The sequence below is a fragment of the Cervus canadensis genome, chromosome 17 (assembly GCF_019320065.1).
Source record: "Cervus canadensis isolate Bull #8, Minnesota chromosome 17, ASM1932006v1, whole genome shotgun sequence".
Classification (NCBI taxonomy): Eukaryota; Metazoa; Chordata; class Mammalia; order Artiodactyla; family Cervidae; genus Cervus; species Cervus canadensis.
The window spans coordinates 12,034,369-12,055,312 of NC_057402.1; the positions used below are offsets into that span (position 1 = coordinate 12,034,369).

Below are 20,944 nucleotides of genomic sequence, written 5' to 3' on the forward strand. Positions count from 1 at the left end.
TGACACCAAGAGTCGAAGACCCTGGGGCCCTCGATTCCCAGTATAGTTTTCTTTCCACTAAACCATCATGACTTGATGCTTAAGGAAAGGTTCCACCTCACCGCATGGTTATCTGTGGGCCCGTGTTAAGAGTGCCCAGTCTTTTCTGTTTTATGTAAATAAATAAATAAATAATGGAAAATTCTAGAAAAATGAATGAACCTGAGTGACCTGGGCTTGCAGCTAAAACTGAGATGCTTCTTTTTGTTTAGCCGGGTTTGCCGCACCTTGTTTCACAGGCTGGAGGGCTTTGGAGCCGAAGGGCGTGGATTCAGATCCTAGCTTGTCTACTTCCTAGCTGGGAGAGCCTGGGCAAGGTACTGAGGGTCTCTGAGCCTCAGTTTCTCTGTCTGTCCAATGGGGCTGCTCATAGGACCTACTGCATAGGGTTGTTGTGACGAATAAAAGGTCAGTTCCTGCAAGGTGTAGGACATTGTCCTGCGCTTGCTGAGTGTTTAGGAAAACTTAGCTGCTATCATGATTACTGTTGTAACTGTCAATAGTAGTCACACATCCGAGCATCCTGCCAGGACCCCCATCGTGATATCAAGACCTCAGGAACCAGAAGCTTCCTGGCTTTCACCCACCACTTGGTGTGGGAGGAGCCCGCTAAATGGTCAGGCTTTGTGGCATCAGCTCAACCATCCGGGCTCGGGTCATGCTCTCAGGAAGAGCCAGAAGGAGTGAGATTATGCTGAGTAAGCCCAAGGTCACCTCCGTTCCCGTAAAAAACCCCCGCAAGTAATTTTTAACAGCCACAAGGAAGTAATTTCAGTTCTTCCTCAGTGTTCGTTTGGTGGCTGTTAACTGAAACGCAGACCTTGATTCCTGGGATCCTGGGAGTCTGCCTGGAGAGTGTGTTCTGTGTGTGGCATGTGGAATCTATCTGATGCCGATGCTTATCTGCTTCTAGAACCACGTGATGACCCAGATTCCGAAATCCCCCTGGGGTCAGCACAGAAGGTTGTTGTCACTCCCAAGGGGTCACCGCCACTATCCGTTGATGGCTGCCAGGGCCATGGTGGGGAGGGGGGTGCGGTGCATGGTGGAATTGGGTCCCATTTTCCCTTGTTGATCCACTTTACGTGGGAAGTGGAGTCCTAGACAGGGTGAGCACCAGGCAGGCCATAGTGCAGAGCAGGAACTGCAACCAGAGCCTTGCTGTTTAGTCCAATGCTTACTTCCCACGTCGCCCGCGCCCCCTTAAAAACTGAAGTATAACATACATAGGGGAAAGTGCACATGTTGTGTGCAGCTTGATGACTTTTTGCCACAGAGATAGGCCGTGTACCTAGCACCCCATCAAGCAGAGGAGCAGTGCCACTCCCCTGAGCCTGGTCCTGCCCAGCCCTGCCCGCTCTGCCCTGCCCTGCCCCGCCCCTCTCTGTCCTCAGCCTCGGGCAGTGAGCTCCCCTCCTGCTCAGGGTGCAGAGCTCCTGTCCTCCCATGTGACATCCTCTTCCCGGGGTGGGGGACAGGCCGCTGGAGGGAAGGAGGCTGGTTACTAAACCAAGAGATGGACTTTCTCCAGCCAACTAAGTGCTATCAAATCCCTTGTTTCAGGAATGGCTTCCAACCTGGCCAGCAGGAATTTTTCTGAAATTCTTCCAAAAACTCCTCTGCCTCTCCCTCCAGGCTGCAGGTTAACATGCAGAATGCTTGCTGAGGAGCGGGCACTTAGCTCACTCAGCCCTGCACGTGCTCCCCTCTTAGCATCCACGTGCTGTTCCCTGTCCAGCCTCCGTGGAGGTTGAGAGCACCCCGAGGACGGGGCCTTCGGCTCCTCCTGCTGTGGGGCTTGCCTAAATGTCTGCTGGATGTGACTGCCCAGGAAACCATCTTTCATACAGCCGGCCACCCGGAGACCCAGTAGGAGACTGCTCGTTCGTGGGAGGTCTGGGCCGCTCCCAGGCTCTTCATGCTCCTCCCCCTTGCTGGCCCCAGGCTTCCGTCTTCTGTTTGCTGTTCTAGACCTGCCCGGCTTAGCTGTGCACAGGTGAGGACTGAGGCTCACGGAAGCCCAGCCTCGAAAGTGGGGAAGGCAGGACTGTACCGAGTCTGGTGGCTTCAGCTCTCTTAACACGTGTAACCTCTTCCCAGCAGTGACCTTTGCTTGATGGAGCAGGAAGCTGAGGCCCAGGGAAGAGCCGGGATGCCCAACTTGCTGTGCAGTGGTCCTTCTTCCATCCCAGCTCCCCCAACCCTCAGAGGCGTTGATTTCCACCTGTCCCTCACGTGTGAATCCCGAGTCCTCCTGTCGGGGTTAGAGGACCCCGTGAGCAGGCTTCGCCTTCCTGGGTCCTGAGCGTGATGAGGTGAGGCCGTGCCCAGGCCCTCCCTCGATCCAGAGCACCAGGTCCGAGGCAGGTGGCATCCTGGACACAGAAGCTCCTGATGTGGATGATGTCCAGTTTAGTTATTGTTTTTGTTTTTGCCTGTACTTTTTGTGTCATATCTCGGAAACCATTGTCTCATCCAAGGTCCCGAAGATTTACACAAATGTGTTCTTCAAAGAGATTTATAGTTTTAGCTCTTACCTCATGGGATTTCTTAATAATGGTTCTTGTGAACCACTTTTATCCAGTGACCTGCATGTAGCCAGTCCTGGGCAAATAGGAGCTGCTAGTATTTCGAATTATGATCAACTATTGTTATTGATTATCACCTTCACCCTGTCATCTCTCATTGTGTTTCCCATCTGGGTGGCCTCCTCCTGCTCCTTCCTGAAAGTTCACATTGCTGTTTGAACTCATTTCTGGCACAGCTAGGGGGATGGGGAGTTGAAGATGGAGGATTTCATTACTTCCCCCACTCCCCCCATTTCCCCCCAAACTTTTTTTTTTTTCCTTTTTTTCAAGTTGACTTATTTTTAATTGGAGGATAATTGCTTCACAGTATTGTGCTGGTTTCTGCCATACCTCAACATGAATCAGCCATGTGTACACATGTCCCCTCCCCCTTGAACCTCCCTCCCACCTCCCTCCCCACCCCTAGACATTTTGTTTTGGAAAATTTAAAAATGCTTGAGAGGATGTGGCAGTGTCCTCCCCCGTCCATCACTGGCCTCACTGGTCAGCAGCTTACAGGCGCATTCCTCTCACCTCTGTCTCACCTACTTCCCTCCCCAACCCCGTGCACCTGATCCTTGTGAAGCAAATCCCAGACGTTGTGTTTAACCTGTAAATTGCTTTAGTACACATCTCTAAAATGTGAGTCACCACTTTCTCTTTTTTTATTTGAACCAGAGTTGATTTACAATGTGTTGATTTCTGCTCTACAGCACAATGTAGAGCATGTGTGTATGATGTTATACATATATATTCCTTTTAAATATTTTTTTCCATTATGGCTTATCACAGGAGATTGAATATAGTTTCCTGTGCCACTCCTGCTAAGTCACTTCAGTCGTGTCTGATTCGCCCACCAGGCTCCTCTGTCCATGGGATTCTCCAGGCAAAAAAACTGGAGTGAGTTGCCATTCCCTTCTCCAGGGGACCGTCCTGATCCAGGAATCGAACCTGGGTCTCCTGCATTGTAGGCAGATTCTTTATCATCCGAGCCTCCAGGGAAGCCCCAGTTCCCTGTGCCACCACTCTCTAAAGAGACCTGTGGCGTTTGGGAGAAGTGGGCCAGAGCCCTGTTACCCCCTGAGGATCCAGGGGGCGGGTACTGGGTGCCTCGCCTGCTGCCCTGTGAGGAGCAGGCAGCTGGGCTCCGTCAGGACCCAAGCTGCCCGTGGAGGGTGGCTGCCGTGGACGGGGGACCGTGTCGTGCCCCGGGTGTCCGCGGGGCCAGCCTGGGGCAGGGCAGCCCAGTTGCTCAGCCCTAAGTGCGGAGCTGGCCTGGCCCCTCTGTCTGCTGGATGGGTCAGGGCACAGCATCTCACAACCCTCCAGTCAGGTGGGGCCCTAAGGGTCCCTATGCCACAGAGTCATGAGCATTCTTTTTGTTTTATATCTGCCAACTCTTTTTTAAATTTTTTATTTATTTTGGTTGCACTGTGTAGCTTGCAGGATCTCAGTTCCCCCACCAGGGACTGAACCTGGGCCACGGCGGCGAAAGGACCATGTCCTAACGATTAGACACCAGGGAACTCCCCCTACCCTTTTCATATCTATCCTCTCCTCATTGTCCACACAGCTTCCTGAGAGAGGTTTTATTCAGAATGTACATTTACCCACAGGAAACGGAACACCAGAGATTTAATTCCAGGTTCTTCTTCACGGACATAGGGTGACAGAGGCGGGATTTGAACCCGGGACCCCACCTGCATTTTGTCTTCAGAGGAGAGCTAATCCTCATGTTGCATTCCTGCTCCTTGCCAGGCTGTAAATGCAGAGGAAACAGGATCTCCTGTGTTCATCTCAGTCCTCTCGTTCAGCTCAGATTCTCTGCGGGGAAACCTTGACCCCAGCCTGCCTCCTCCCCAGCCCCCCTCTCAGGTTCACAACCCCTTGGGCCTTGGGGGGCATCTGGCTGGTCTGCGCCCCTTTGTCAGTATTATCTAAACCTCCTCCTGGCCCTGCTGACCCCAGGCTGTGTATTTCTGCATTTCTTTTGCCTTGGCTTCTCAAAGCCAGGCTCCTCCTAGTTAACTTCCAGAATCCCTTTCTAGGTGTTCAAGACAGGCTTTCTAACAGAAATGTGTTTACCATTTGCCATGGAGATGGTTTGGGCCTTTATTCCTCCAAGTGGTGATAAAATGATACTGGGCGCTCACCCTTCCAGCAGTGTGTTTGGTAATTCTAAGAGACTTGTGAAAAATGCATGAGGCCCGCGATACAATAGATAAACTGAAAGGCTTGGAAGAAAATCCGCTTGTGGATAGTGGGGTGATTGGAAAAAACTCCTTCTTTGTCCTGAAAGAGATCGTGTTCAGGAATAATTCTTCTGGTAATCCTGATGCTTTCATCCCAGGTCCAAAGCTTGTTGGCGCCTGCTTGTCAGATCTTTCCCACTTTGGTTTCTTCTAGCATCTTTGGCTTCGGTTCACGTCTTAATGAGCCCGAGTTCTCTCTATAGAGGCCACTGCCCTAAATGAACAAAAGTGGGACCAGAACAAGCTTTGTGTTATCTGGCAACTCTGCAGATAGTCTTCTCAGTACTGCAGTGGGGACATTTGAGGGGAGAGGAGGTCATGGTTTGCTGGACCGTTTGGTTGGGGGAGAAGTGGGCCAGCCTGGCGGAAGCAACGTCTCCGATGCTGCCTCCCCTTTGAAGGAAGGCAGGGAGCGTGTGTGTCCCTGCCGTTACCTGTAGTGTCTCTACCACGTGGCTGCCCGTTTTGTTCCAGAACAGCCTCATGTATGGCCTTGAAGCATGCTGCATAAACACCGTTCCTAGGCTTCTCCAGCTTAGACTCGTAATTCACAGATAAGGAAATCCAGACGAGAGATGCCAAGTGGCTCATCCAGGGTGACAGTGGAAGATGGCTGCAACCAGGGGCCAGGGTTTCTCGGTCCCTCGCTCTTCCCTCTGTGCCAGGCTGCTCCCTGCGGGTTCAGGGGTGAGGGGGTGGGCAGTGGTGGTGAGGGCATCACGAACTTTTAGTTCATAACTCAGAACGTGAATACATCAGCCAGATTGAGTAGGGGAAACCCTCAAAGGCTGTCATTTGTCCATTGTTGTTTGCACCCTATACATGATGCACTGTGGGTGATGTGAAGTTTCTTGAGTGGATAACCTTTTCTTTTTCTTTAATCCTTAGTGTAGAGTTTAATCTGCTTTAACTGAATCATAAAATTCATGTGTGTGCCTGTTAAGTCGCTTCAGTCATCTCTGACTCTTTGTGACCCTAGGGACCGTTGCCATCCAGGCTCCTCTGTCCATGGGATTCTCCAGACAGGAATACTGGAGTGGGTTGCCATGCCCTCCTCTAGGGGATCTTCCCCACCCAGGGATTGAACCAGCGTCTCTCATGTCTCCTTGCGTTGGCAGGCAGGTTCTTTACCACTAGCGCCACCTGGGAAGCCCTGATCATAAAGTTCATCATAATCTAATTCCAAGTAATCTCTCAAAGTTTACCTACGTTATTCTTTTAGATTCACCCTTCAAACTGTATTTTTATTTTTATTTTTTTTCAAACTGTATTTAAAAAAAATATTTTAGCATTTCATTTTTGTTTATTTTTATAATTAATTTGTATTGGAGTATATGTAGTTGCTTTACTTGAGTGGATGACCTTTATCATGAGGACATTGGTCTGATTGCTATCATATATGTCAGTCTTGGTGTCTCATGAGTGACAGGCCCTGATGTCAGTGTAGGCCTAGTTCTGAGAAACACACTCTGGGGAAGGAACCGTACCGACAGGGAGAGTTGTCTCTGGGGATCCGGCAGCAGAGAGGTACAGGCACACAGGTGAGGCTGCGGCCGTAGCAGAGAGAACGGCTCCTTGGCCTGAGGACAGCCCTGAATAGACCTTCCTGAAGGACTCCTCTGAGCTCATCCCCACGTCCCCTCTGGGTCCAGATGCAGGCTTTGCCTTACCAGCCACTGGCCCGTCTGTATGAGCCGGGCAGCGGGCCAGGCTCTCAGGAGGAGAAGGCATGAAGGCAGCTTCTCTTCTGTACTTGGGTCTGCAGACGTGTGCTGGAGAGGACATTCTCGGGGCGAGAGCGTGTAGGTCCCGTGGACCTCACAGGTGTGAGGACAGGAAGACGGCCTCCTCAGATGTGTGTACTGGCCACCCCTCGGGAGCAGAGACATTAAAAAAAAAAAAAATCAAAGACACCAATGAGCCCATCACCAGATACTCTGGTATGGAACGCCAGGCGGGAGCAGATTTCAGAGAGGGAGATATGAATCTCTGGCTTTTGTGTTGAGAGCTCTTAAAAAATGATTCCTAGGAACCAAAACAGGTTCACTGGGATAAAAAAAAGAATAATCCAAATGGTGCACTCTTTTTGCTGATAAGGTTTGCTAGAAAAGAAGCATTATGGCTTTTCCCCCTGGCCTCTGCTGACCTCACAGACGGAGCTTGTGGAGTTGGAGGGGAGGGTGAATTAAGCTGGTGTGTTTATTCCCTGGGGCTCCCACAACAAAGTACCAGAGTGGCCTAAAACAACAGAAGGTCATTCTCTCAGTTAAGGAGGCTGGAAGTCTGAAGTCAGGTGTCTATGGAGTTGGTTCCTCCCGAAGGTCCTGAGGGGGAGGGTCGTGGTGGCTGTGACCATCCTTGCCTTGCAGCTGACCTCACTCACGGTCTCCATCGTCACACGGCCCTCTCCCTGTGTGTCTCTGTGTCCCCATTTTCCTCATCTTGAAGATACCAGTCGATGGATGAGGGTCCATCTGAATCCAGTATGACCTCACGTTAACTTGATTCCCTTGTGGCTCAGCTGGTAAAGAAGTCGCCTACAGTGCAGGAGACCTGGGTTCGATCCCTGGGTTGGGAAGATCCCCTGGAGAAGGGAAAGGCTGCCCACTGCAGTATTCTGGCCTGGAAAATTCCATGGACTGTATAGTCCGTGGGGTCGCAGAGTCGGACACGACTGAGTGACTTTTTCACTTTCACTAACTTGATTCGATCTCTGAAGACATTCTGTCCAAACATGGTCACGTTTACAGGGACCGGGGGTTAGGACTTGAACAGATTTCGGGCTGGGTGTGCACAGTTCAACCCACAGTAACAACAACAGCTGGTGAATGGCCTTCCTTATACCCAGCCTCCTCTCTGAGCCCATTTCCTGTCACGCCAGCATCCCCCACTTTTGTCCTTAGCATCATAGAGTGTTAGGGCCAGAGGGATGGTCTTCTCTACTTTGCCTGCCTGACAGACCGCTCTCGCCCACTGGCTTAGGGATCCTCGAGTCACTGAGGAGCGCCATGGCAGGGCCACGATCCCTGTGTTTTTTTTTTTTCCTGAAAACATCTTCCTGTGTCTTTTGTTGAATTCTTGTTAACAGATAATGGTTTCTTGTTCCTCATGTGCTTTAATGTTATTTCCCCAAGAAGACTGTAAAGACTAATAAAGGCTGTAAAGGCTCATCTTATCACAGTTCTGCTCGCCTGTCCATGGCCTACTGTGAAGCTAGTGGGTATTAACAAGCACTTGTTGGAGTGGGCACCCGAGGGTCAGGTGGCTGGCCCATGTCACATGTCTCATCAACTTCTCACAGACCTACAGAATCCTGGCGTCCCACTCTCCCCAGCCTTGCCTCAGAAGCCTTATGAGGGCAGGGTCCTGACCACTCTCATTGAATGTAACCCACCCCGGGAGCAGGTCTGGTTTCCGGTGGGGCTCCATCCAGGAGTTGAACAGCTGATGAGAACCCAGTGGTTCTCCTTTTCTCAGCTCTGGTTTCTCAGTTTGGGCTCTATTTTGAGCTAGGCTCCATCAGGCCTGTCTCCTTCAGATCTTAGGATGACTGCTCGCAGCTGCCCAGTCTCCCAGCTTCCTCTTGTCCTCCAGGAGGGAGAGTGTCCCAGCATTCCCTGCAAGAGTGCTGAGCCTGCCTCTGATTGGACGAACTCTGGTCACATGTCCTCTCCTGAGACAGCTGCCCCAGGAAGTGGAAGGCGCTGATTGGGCTAATCAAAGTCATGTGATCCCAGTGGAGCTAAGGATGGAGCCTGTGTCCTGAGACCAGGTGATGCCTCAGCCAGAAGTCAGGGCTGGTGAGGGGACAGAGAACGCAGGGATGGATGCAGGGAGGGCACACACGGGATGAAATCTTGCTTGTCACCCCCCGTTTCAGCATCGGTCTCCCTTCTCTAACCAGGAGTGTGTTTTCCTTCCAGGAATACATCGATGCCCACCCGGAGACCATTGTCCTGGACCCTCTTCCTGCCATCAGGACCCTGCTTGACCGGTCCAAGTCCTACGAGCTCATCCGGAAGATCGAGGCCTACATGAAAGGTACGGACTTGAGTGGCTTGGCCCCAATGGCAGTTGGCCCACCTCGTGAACCTAAGGTGGTCCTTGCTTGGGTGGGAGATGGGGTCTGGTCGTTTTAAGCACTTTGACACAGGAAAGCAGCTGTACTTTCTGGGGAGGGCCTTTTCTTCTCCCTCCGTGACCGGCAGAGTTAGACAGTGAAAGCCCCAGGGTGCTTTTTGTGAGAGTAGCTCCCGCCACTTCAAGACGGTTTTGTTTTGTTGTCTTAAACCCATGCATGTGATGAAATATCCAGATAACACAGTGGTTAGAGAGCAGAAGTGTGTGAACAGCTCAGCGGCAGGCAGGCGAGGGGAGTTATGTAACCGGGCAAAAGAGACAAACAGAGAAATTAGAGGCCTTTAATCAAATGTGTGGAGATATGTCATGTGGTGGCTGGACCTCGCGGGGGTACGTGTTGTTCTCGCAGGCCGGAACCTCCGTCTTAGCTGCGGGAGTGTCTCCTGCCAGCTGCCGGCTTCTGCCCTAGAGGACTCATGCTCCCTGCATCCCCGGGCAGGGCAGCGCCAGAGAAGTCAGACTGCCTTCCCAAGGTGTCTGTTTATACGAGAAGGGCGTTTCAGAAAGATTCATGCTCAGTAAGCTCTTAATTCTCCGCCTGGTCCACACAGTCCCTGCATAGAGTTCTTTAAAAAAAAATTTTTTTTTTTTAAAGTGCTTTTCCTGGGCCCTGGGGATGGGTGAGGATTCATCTCTGAGGCGGGAGAGGCACCCCTGTTCCTGCTATCCAGGTCGTGTGTGTGTGGCCTCAGGGGGCTGCCTTGAACCCTGACCAGGGTGGTGACTTGGCCCCAGGCGTGTGTTGTTCAGGTGATGCTGGGTGCCTTGGCTCACAGCACCAGCATGGGAGATAGGAGCAGCGTTTATTGGGTACTTGCTGAGTGCCCAGCACTGGGCTTAGCCTTCCTCTTACCTTCTCCCTGCTGGTGCTCATCAGGGTGGGCCAGGTCATCCTCCCTGGGTGGCAGAGGAGGTCCTGAGAGGTTCACTGATGTACCAGCATCACACAGCCTGGAAACTGCCAGAATCTAGCCAGGTCTCTCCCCCTCAGGCTCCCTGGCTCCTAACACCTAAGTTTGACTTCCGTGTCTGTAGTCAGAGGGCCCTGGATCTAGCAAGCCCCTGGCACGGGTGCAGTTGTGGACCCTGGCCAGGGGAATCGATGCCCGTTTGGTTCTCTAAGGAACCTGCTCTGCACAAGAGCTGGGTGCTGGACCTGGCCATCCTGGAGGAGGTCTTAAGGCCCTTTGCTGTGGGTGGCTGGCCTTTACCAGGAAGCACAGAGCATGGGCATGAGCTTGGGCAAACTCTGGGAGATGGTGAGGGACAGGGTGACCTGGCGTTGCTGCAGTCCATGGGGTTGTGAAGAGTCGGACACAGCTGGGTGACTGAACAACAGCAACAAAGAGCATGGACGTGACTTCCTGAAAGGCCCCGAAGCAGGCAGGCTTCTTCAGCATGCTAGCTAGCATCCTTCCATCCTTGGGTCTGGAGTGATCGGTGACCATCTCAACTTCTGGTCTCTTTGCGTTCCTTCCTGGGTCCAACCAGTACTCCTAGAGCAGAAGGAAGATCTGTGATGATGTTTTGGCCGAACGATGCTTCTAGAATGGAAATCTGCCTCTTCCTAGGAAGAGTGTGCGTTGGATACCAACTATTTGTGAAGGGACAGGAGATGACCGTAAAAGATGAGAAGGCCCAGTAAATGGGCAGAGTTGCAGGTCAGCAGAGGCAACAAATCCATTAGAGGAGTGATGCTTTCTGATGGGATTAGGGAGGGTACCGCCGAGAGGGCTTTTGTAGAGCAAAAGGCTCAGACTTTGAGGAGGAGACAGACTAAGTTTGGTTCCAAATCTTGCTGCCTTGTGGTCTTGGCCAAGTCACTTGACCTGACCTTGCCTGTTTTCTGTAAGATGGATAAAAAGTGGTTTATTCACAGGGCCCGGAGTCGGGGTACCTGGGATAATGTCTGAAGTGCTCTTAGTTTGGGCCTTGGCCCATGGGGTCACCCAGCAACGGGGTCTACTCTTCCTGCTCCTGTTACACTGGAAAGGGCTGAGGTGTCCGGATTGGCTGTTAAGAGTCTGTCTCCGTTTTTATGAGCAGACAAACAGAGCTGGGGGTCAAAGGTGAGCCCGGGTCTAGTGTGTGAGCACGTGAGTTTGGGGGCAAGACTCACATGCTCACCCCCAAAAGGCTCACCCCTTAAAGGGCACACAGGAAGCAGGACTAACTCTCGGGAGGGCGAGTATTGAGGGGGTGACAGCTTGGGCCTCCCAGACAGGGCAGGGGTCTGAGCAAAGTGGGGAGGGAGCTGAACTGGGTACTTGCGTCAACTTGTGGACCACCGGTCAGGGGTGGGGAGACTTGGAACACCTCGGACGGTTGGGGGACCCCATTCGTGAGCAGCCTTTGAAAGTGTGTGAGCTGGTGAGTGAGACGAGAATTCATTTTAGATAGGCAGTGCAGACATGGCCTAGGGATGGATCTTGATGGCCATCACCTCTATCCTGTTGTGGAAAGTGCACAGGTGTGAGGGGCAGGTGATTGGCCCCCAGTGGGGACACAGGACAGACCCCACTCAGCTCAAATGCAAGAGAGGTCAGCGCGGGGGTGTCCCGCTAGAGGGCCCAGCAAGAACTTGTTGACCCAAGTCTCCAGACCGGCTTGGTCCTGGGCCAGCAGGAATTGTGTGGGTGGGCCGTGACTGCTGCGCCCGGGGTTTTCCTTATCGTGTACGCCGAGCCGGGCTAGTGTTCTTCCAGGAGGGCAGGCAGAGGCTGGGGCTTCCTGGAGCCTTTTCCTGCTCACCCAGGGCAGTTCACTGCTGGCTCCCACGTCCCGTCCTCCGAGGTGAGGCTGCATCTGTGAGTCGCAGAGCACCTTCTCTGGGGAGCGCATCCCTGGCCGCCCCCACCCCGCTCCCGCTATTCCTGGAGGCCCTGCAGTAAAGGGCCGTAATTACCCTCTAAGTTCCTCAATTACAGCCGTCCAAGCAACACCGCTTTTGTGTTGGGAGAAGGGGCTTGGCAGAGGCTCCTGGGAGTTGTCGCCACCCCTGTGCCAAGGTGGCTGTCCCTGTCCTCAGAGAGCCCGGATGGCTGCACAGAAGCCAGGGCGGTATGGAGGAGGCGCTGCAGGGAGGGACCAAGGCCCCCTGCTCTGCAGTGGGGGTGGCCCGGTGGGCTGTGACATGTGGGAGGGCCCCCGGGGAGAGCAGGCAGAGCCCTTGGACTGAGGCGGGCCATCCATCTCCCTGCAGAGCATCAGCTGCGGGGAGCTCCCAGCCTCACCTGTCTGAGGACCTCGGCGTGGTTGGCACCATCTCAGTTCCGTGCTCCTAGAGTTCATCGTTTCTAATTCAGAGCTGGCCGTGGGAGACTGGCTCCTTCTTGTCTCAGACCTGTCTGTCCCAAACCCATAGATAGTTGCTGCCACAGCAGAGACCTGGGGGAGGGTGTATTAAATGAGAGGGGCTTCATTTCTCTCTCACATAAAAACCCAAGTTTCCCCAGCTCCTTGTTCTTCTGGTGTGGCCCCTCCTGGTCCAGGGTGGTGCTGAAACTCCACCTGCCACACCCACAATCTAGATGTTAGGATAGAGAGGGCCTAAGAAAGAGGAAGCAAAGGGAAACAGCCCAGGCTATCTTTTAAGGAAAAGTTCTGGAAGCTACAGGGATTCTCTGTTCAGTGGCCAAAACTGAGTTACCTTCTGAGGTGCAAGGGAATTGGGGACTATGGTCTTTATTCTGGGCAACCGTGTGCCCAGCTAACATAGAGCATGAGGTCAGTAGGCGTACAGAGGGACCCACCCCAGGGTTCTTGGGCCACAGGTTTCCCACATGGATGATGCCTTCTGGGTGGGGCTGCACCCACACCCTTTACCAGAGGCACAGATGGCCCTGAACTTGGATCCAGTTCAAGCCGAGGACAGGAGCTTCCCGGAGGTTGAACATTGCCTGCTGCAGGCCTGAGGGGAGGTGGGGAGGCTGCGTCACCAGCCAAGATTGCTAGACACGCATCTGCAGGCCTCGTCTCACGGGCACCTGCTTTGCTGCCCGGGGCTGGGGTTTTGAGGCGGAAGTCCAGAGCCCAAGGCCTGGCCCTGCTGCCCCAGGCCACGCAATCCCAGGCGAGGCTCTAGCCAGCTCTTAAACTGGCTGGAGTGATGGCTGAGAAAGCTGGGCTGTTACCAGATGATGTGGGTGTGTGTCCTTGGCCCTGGGGGCAGCAGCTGGTGAAGGGTCTCAGACCACCGAGTGGAAGGCGCAGAGGCCTTTCCGAGACGGCTGTGGGCGCGAGGCAGCTCCCCCGGCAGCTCCCGCACACGCTTACTCTGGGTGGTAACAGATGGCCATCGGATGCTGGGCCTCCCCGGGGAAGAGGGGTGCCCTCTGCAGATCGAGCATCTCTGCCCGTGGGTTTTGTGGGAATTTAATCAGGACTCATCTTGGAGGCCGTTTGGAGGCCGGGTTAAATTGGAATAATCCAGACCCCAAGCAAAGAGAAAATAACTTGCCGAAGAGCCTGGGAGAAATGATCCCCGCAGAGCAGCTGCCTCGGGTGGGTGTGTGTGGTCAAGCCAGGGGGCTCTCACTCAGGGGTGGGGGCCAGCTGTCCACCCTTGGGGAGCTGCAAGGGCTGTTGGTTGGAGAGGAGACAGCGAGAGAGGCCTTGGATTCGAGGCCCAGGCCCGGGTCTGCCTGCAGCCCCTGTGTTGTGCGGTTTGCAGGTCTCCGGGGCCGTTTTGTCAGCGCTCAAGAAGCTGACCCTGGCTTCACTGGCTGCATGCCAGGCACTATATTAGCTAATTTAATCCTCACGGTGACCCCCGTGAGAAAGGCACTATGGTTACCCCCCGGAGCGGTGAGGTTACTGATGTCCCTTGAGTCTAATTGGTTCAGGCCACAGAGCTACTGTGTGCAGAGCTGGAATCTGAACCAATCCCTCCGGGTATCCTCTTGGCCAGTGCTTCCTGAATCCAGCTCCTGGCCCCTGCGTGGACGGCCTCTCCTCACCTGCGCTCGGACTGAGGACACGGTGGACGCGCTGGGGGCTCTGGCTCTGCTCCTGGGCGCCCCCTGGTGTCCAGGCGATGGCATTGTCCAGACAGGGGCCCGGCTTCCATCACGGAGTCTCTGCCTCCTACAGTTTATTGAGGAAACGAAAGTGCTGTCCTTTTTTGAGGTTAGTGACACATGGTAGTGGAAAAGAACAGGGTTTGGCCCTGACAAGCCTGGGCTCAAATCTCAGCCCTGCCCGTGTGGCCTGGGCAGTCACTGGGCCTCTCTGAGTCGTTCGCTCATCTGTGATGCAGAGGTTGCCTTCCCTTCAAGCTGGGGGGTGGCAGCGGGGAAGCGTGGGGAAGGCCTGGCCCTGCCCTCTGCAGGGGCCGCAGCCCAGAGCTGGGCGCCCAGGTGCCCTCAGCTCCTCTCCTGGGTCCCACGGGGCGCCTGGGGCTCGGGTGGGAAGCACGCGGCAGAACTGGTGGTTAGTAGAAGGGCCTGGAGTCTTGGAGGACAGAGAGGAGAGTGGTGTAGCCCCCACGGACCGTCGCTCCTGACTTAGGATCCGCTTCCAGCCCTGCTTTTGTGCAGGAGGCTGAAGTTTTGGATGAACCCAACAGGAAGATGCTTCACACACACCTTGCAAGTGGGCTTGTGAGGAGCTGACCCCTGAGACAGCCACCTGCCCTGCCCCCCAGGTGTCGGCCTGCCCACCCCGCAGGACCGGGGTCTGGTCTCCAGCTCAGTCCAGGGCTCTTTCTGGGGGAGCCACACCTCCAGTGTTTAGCCCTTTCCACCTCATGGGTTATGGGTCCCCCTCCTTGTTTTTATCGTGCTTCTGAGAAGAGGCCTGCTCCACCCAGCACACCCCAGGAATTGCTGGACTGGAAGGCTGCTCTCCCCCAGGCCTGCACGGTAACTGGTCCTGAATACCCTCTGTCAGCAGGCAGGGCCCTGATTCTTGGTGATTCTCACACCTGTTGAGCCCACTCCTTTCTTCCCAGAGGCTGCCCGTCTTAAGTATGGAATCCATCCTTCTAGGCCCTTCTCATACATGTGCAAATATGTGTGTGCTTAAAAAAGAAAGAAAGAAAGGGCATCCTAATACTTATGTTCTCATATAACTTCCTTTTTCCACTGAATATATGTTTTGGCTTCTTTCCATGTCAGCCCACAAAGATGAAGAGGAGTAGGTCTGGTCTGCCCTTTTTGATGGCAACATCATATTTCAGCACGTGAATGGGGAAAAAAAATTATAGTTTATTCAATTATATTGACCTCATTGAGTCATTCCAGTTTGATTTGGACTTTTTTTTCTAACTGACTGAGCTATAGTCAACACAGGTCTCTGCAGAGTTCTGTAAAATTAATCCCTAGAAGTGGAATTTCCCAAAGACTACTGTAAACATCTCTCACCTTGTGGATATTGCTGGATTGTTCTTCAAAAAGCCTGAACAAATTTTTCGCCCCATTGTACACGGCTGCTGGAGAAATGATAGCTGTCTGACTTTCATTTACATTTCTTCTGTTATTGACAAGATCGCACATTTCTTCATGTGTCTGTTGGCCCTTTGCGTTTCTTCTGTGTATGAATCTTTTCATGTTAGTTGCCCATTTTCTCTTGGGTTGGTGGTCTTTTTCTTATTGATTGGTTAGAGCCACTTTTGGGATTAAGGATGTTGTCTCATTTTTTCTTTAAGATTTTTTTTTTATGTGGACCATATATAAAGTCTTTATTGAATTTGTTACAATATCGCTTCTGTGTTATGTTTTGGGTTTTTGGCTAGGAGGTATGTGAGATCTTAACTCCCCAGCCAAGGATCGAACCTGCACCTCCTGTATTGGAAGGTGAAGCCTTAACTAGTGGACCACCGGGGAAGTCCCATGTGTCATTGTTTTAAAATATGGACTGTTTTGTTGCTGGCAGCTTCATCTTTGCACTGGGCCAAGCTAACATTTTCTGTTCAGCTTTTAGAATGTGTACGGCCAGAGAGAGCACTTCAAATATTTTTAAAAACGTTTTGAAAATGAAAAAGGCTGCTGCGTTTTGGGAGTCAGAGCTGAGTGGGGCAGCAAGCCTTTGGGTCCGGAAGGGGCCATAAATCAGCGCAAACAGCTGCCACAGAGTTAATCCGCGTTTCCAGCAGCCGTTTCCATAAGCTGGAACAGGACTCAGGAATGTCCCTGTCTCCGCCAGCCCGTGTCTGGCTTACTCGATCCTGGCCTCGAGCATGCCCGGCGCAAGTAGCACTGTGTCCCCTCAAGATGAAACAGGTCATTAGCTGAGTCAGACGGGAGGGAGACTGCTTGTCCAGCTGACCAGGACCGTGTCAGACGGGGCCTGTCAGACCTGTGGCCTTTGTTCCCCTCTGTCTGTGCCCAGAAGCCACCCCCTCCAATAATTTCAATCTGGTTCCCCACAGCAAGCCTGTAGCTGGCGAGCCAAGGATCAGGCTGCTAGCAGGGAGGTGGAAGCTGCAGCTGGGCCTAAGGGAGGCCCTTCAGAAGCCTCCAGGAAGCAGGGTAGGGACAGTAGGCATTACTGAAATGCCCCCACCCTGCTACCTGGTGTCTCCAAATAGCACAGTGAAGGTCCCTCTTTGAAGACTCTCAGTAACCAAGTCTATGAGTTTCCTATTGCTGCATGATGGGTCACTACAAGCTGAGTGACTTTTAGCAGCTTCGCCCCCGCCTTCCCCCCCACCCCCAGGCCTGCCTCTTGTTATCTCACAGTTTGGTAGGTGAGAATTCTACCTGGCATGGTTGGTCTCTGGTCTCAGGAAGTCACAGATGGGAATCAAGGTGTCAGCAGGGCTGAGTTCTCATCCGAACGCCCTGAGGAAGAACCCGCGCCCGGGCTTGCGCTTGTTGGCGGCGAGCACCCAGTTCCTTGCGGCTGTAGGACTGAGGTGCAGTGTCCCTGTGGGCTGTCAGCAGGGGGCGCTCTCTGAGAGAGTACAGGCCCCCCCTATTCCGTCTCACGGTCCCCCCCCACCTTCAAGCGGCCTCGGCGTGTGTCCAGCCCTCCTGGTGCCTCAGGCAGCCCCAGGCGGGGCCCCCGCACAGCAGTCCTCCCGGGCCCCCTCTCATCCCCTCGCCCCCTGCCCTTTGTAAGGGGCACGGAGACAGCGTGAGCCTGTCTACACCTGGGACATGCCGCCTCTCTCTGCCTCCCCTTAGAGGGCTCTGGGGAGGGGCACCGTCGGAGCTGGTTCCGGGCCCTGAGGCCCCCGGGTCACTGCCTGATCTGTGTGGCCAGGGGCCCGAGTGGACGGAGCCCGGGCCCTTCCTCACATGCACTGTCCTCACGTGACCCTCCGAGGTGTCAGGCCCTGCTTCCCCGCAGACACGCCAGGTGAACTGGACAGTGAGCCGTGCCCAGTTGTGCCTGGGGAAGGCCCGCCCCGGCTGCCTCGGGACCCAGCTCCCTTGCAAGGCTGGCCGTGAGCCTCGCTCACCCTCCAGCTCTGTCTGAGCCCCTCGGGGCCTGAGCAGTGGACAGGGCCCCTCTCCTCCCTTTTACCAGAGTGGGTACCGCAAGTGGCACCTGAGACAGCCCTTGCTCCAGAGGGGCCCTTGACCCCATCATGGGTTCAGAAGGGACGCCCAGGCTGGACCTCTGCCCAAGGAGGAGCAGACCAATGCCAACTCACGGCAGTCAAGCCTTACATGGCGCGTCTCCCTGCACGACCACTCACGGTGACTCAGGGGTCCTCACGTCTTCACCAGCAGCCTAGGGAGTAGTTACCAATGTTTTTCACCCCCCCACCCCCCCCCCCGCCCAATTCTTGGAGCTGTGGAAACAGAGGCACAAAGAGGTGGCCAGCCCAGGGAGAGAGAGTAGACCCATGATCGGGACCCAGGCACCCTGCTCACCACTGCGTATACCCATGACCTGCGAGGGGCTCTATGGACGAGGGTGGGCCTCTCCTGGGATCCAGCCCAAAGCCCTGGCAGATTTCCACATGGTTCCCGTGAGTCAGGCTCCCCAGTCCCCGCATCCCCAGGGCACGCGGCTGGAACTTTACTGTCTTAAAACATGTTATTTCAGTCTCATCTCACCTGGGGCTATGGATGGGTCTGAAGAGGCGTGATGATGTCACCATCGTCCAGGTATTTCCAGCCTTTTGAAGCCTGACACAAATCCCCACACAGATCCAGGCCCCTGCGCCTCCAGGGCCCCTGGGGCTGCAGGCAGAGCTGAGTCACCTTTGGTAAAGGGAATGCAGAGTGAACTGGAAGCAGGTGCTAGGGGACGTGCTGGGTCAGAGCAGGGAATAGTTCCTGAGTGTCCCTGGAGGGAATCAGCGGAGATTGGTTTATTGGGGGGTGAGGGGGGGGTCATGGGGGTCATCCCAGGAAGCATGCCTCCTGAAGAGAGCAAGGAGGTGAGGATGGAGCACTGCCTGGGGGAGGCATGCGGGGTGCAGTGACTGGACACTAAAGCCCTTCCTGGCCGGGCCGGTGGACGAGACATAAGTGGACAGCGGGAACAGGAGAATCGAGGTCAGGAAGGCAGTGCCGTCTTGATGCCCAGGCCTGGCTCCACATCACAGAGGCCAGTTCTCACTTCTGTCTCCTCTCGTATGTGGGCCTGTCAGTCCTGCCCTTCCTGACTGCCTCCTCCTGGCCCAGGCCTGTGGTGCTTTCCCACCTCCCACCTGACTGTCCTGAATTACTGAGGCTGCCATCGCCACAGGCCAAAAAGCCATCCAGTTGTTTTCAGAGCTGCTGTCAGGCTGAAACTTGGTTCTCCCAGAATGTACAGAGAGTGTCTTTCCCCATCAGGATTCAAGAACACGGGGCTCCTGCCCTCTAGCAGCATAACGGCGGGGGGAGGGTGACTTTGGATGATCTGGCACTGGATGAGTCATCGACACTGGGGTCTGCAGGTTGGCAGGCCAGGCCCAGCCCGCAGGTCCCGCGGCCACGGTCACCAGGGCTGTGCCAGACCGACAGCGCCACATGGCGGCCGGTTGAGGAGTTGCAGGCCACCGCCGCCTTTCTTTCCCTGTGCTGGTCAGTTGTGCTCCTCCGCGCTCCCCTTCTCCTTTCGTTTCCAGGCTCAGCTCACTTTTATTCCATCTTCAGTTCATCTGACACGTGCACTTGTCAGAGAGTTCTTTTTGAGGGTTGCCTCCTCTGCACAGCACTGGGCGGGAGGTCAGGCCAGGTCCCGACCCCAAGGAATGTACCATCTGGCTGCAGAGTCAGAACCCAAACATGTGGGCATTTAGTAGGGTACCAGAGATGAGCGACCGAACAAGGTAGCCGCGCAGGAGAGAGATGATGGTGGAACAGGCAGGACTGTGGGTGGAAGATGCTGGGGGGTGTCTGCTGGGAGGCGTCATCGTGATGAGACAGCTTGTCCTCAAGGGGTTGGGCGATGCTGGCAGGGTAGGTTGTTGCCAACTGGTGGGGGCGGGGGGAGGAGAGTCCCAGGGGTGTGCCGGGGGATGACGGGGAGACCACTCTGCTTGGTGCTGTGGTTTGGCTGGGAGTGAACTTCTTTGTGCCTTCTGAGAGGAGGCGGGAAGTGTAATTGCCGGGGCTTCTTCAACGGAGCACCACGGACTGGGCAATTAAATTACAGAAGTTAATTTTCTCACAGTTCTGGAGGCTGGAGTCCAAGGTCAGGGTGCTGGCAGGGCTGGTTTCCTCTGCGGCCTCTCTCCTTGACTTGTAGGTGCCCTCCTCCGTCTTCTCATAGTCTTCCATCTGTGTCCTGTCTCCTCTTGTCAAGGACGTTAGTCACCCGCATGACCTCATTTTCATTTAATCACTTCTTGGAAGGTCCTGTCTGCGAATCCAGAGGCACGTCCTGAGATCCTGAGAGTCAGGCCTTCAGCATGTGGATTTACGGGGACGCGGTGTGCAGCCCACGGGCTTCCCAGGTGGCTCAGTGGGAAAGAATCTGCCTGCAACACAGGAAATGCGAGTTTGATCCCTGGGTCAGGAAGATCCCCTGGGGGAGGGAATGGCAACCCACTCCAGTATTCTTGCCTGGAAAATCCCATGGACAGAGGAGCCTGGGGGGCTACAGTCCCTGGGGTCACAAAGAGTCAGCCAAGCTGCAGTGACTAAGCATGCAGCCTGTAACGGGAACAGGTTGCCGGGACCCGAAAAGGCTTCGAACCTTCACTCACATCTGACTTGGATGATTATCGAGCTGAGGGCTGCTCAGTATGTAGGTGGGAACTTTAAGAAGACAATCCAGGATCCCGCCGCTGTGCACGGTGCCGGCTTGGTGGGCTCTGGAGGTGAGGTGGGCAGAACACCAGGAATCCAGCGGTGTGTGGTTAGAGCAGCCGCAGTGGGGAGAAGATGGTTCAGGGGGGAGGGTGTCAAGAAGGGGGCTCCTTGGTTAACAAACTCCAGCAGCCAGGAAGAAACCCCGGCACTGGGCTACCGATTTTGTTCTGTCTGTCCCAGGGGATCATCCAGCTTTGATCCTGGGATGTGTTGTGTTGGGTGATACAGCTGAAGCCGATACAGCTACCCAGACCCTTGGGATGGGACTGCTCCTCCCAGAGGAAACTGTGTTAAGGAACTATTTCATCATTTAAATATCTGTTGTTATTTAGTTACTAAGTCATGTCCGACTCTTGCAACCCCATGAACTGTAGCCCACCAGGCTCCTCTGTCCATGAGATTTCCTAGGCGAGAATACTGGAGTGGGTTGCCATTTTCTTCTCCAGGGTTTGTTCCCAACCCAGGGATCAAACCCACATCTTCTGCATTGAAAGCATATTCTTTACCACTGAGTCACCGGTAGATACTATTGCCCTTGTCCTCTTTTCAGTGAGGAAGCTGAGGCAGAAGTAGAGTTACTTGGCTGGGGTCACGCGGCTGATACGGGTTGGAGCCAAGATTCAAACCCCAGGCACACAGGGGCCTGTGAATGCACTGGGGGGCAGCGGGACGGCTCCTACCAGGTGTGGGGAAGGTGATGCTTAGAGGAGGGAGGTGGCCTGACCCAAGGCTTGGAGGACAAGCCAGA

At 54.3% G+C, this 20,944-nt stretch overlaps 1 protein-coding gene across 4 annotated transcripts in view; it reads left to right on the top strand.

Annotated features, from left to right (window-relative positions):
• Positions 1-20,944, top strand: part of ITPK1 (inositol-tetrakisphosphate 1-kinase) — a 155,343-nt gene that overhangs the window by 104,235 nt on the left and 30,164 nt on the right. For all 4 annotated transcript variants that reach the window (XM_043489524.1, XM_043489525.1, XM_043489523.1 and 1 more), the window contains one exon: positions 8,782-8,899. In XM_043489524.1, the coding sequence (XP_043345459.1) occupies positions 8,893-8,899 (7 nt within the window). In that variant the 5' untranslated portion in view covers positions 8,782-8,892. The remainder of the gene's footprint in view (positions 1-8,781; positions 8,900-20,944) is intronic.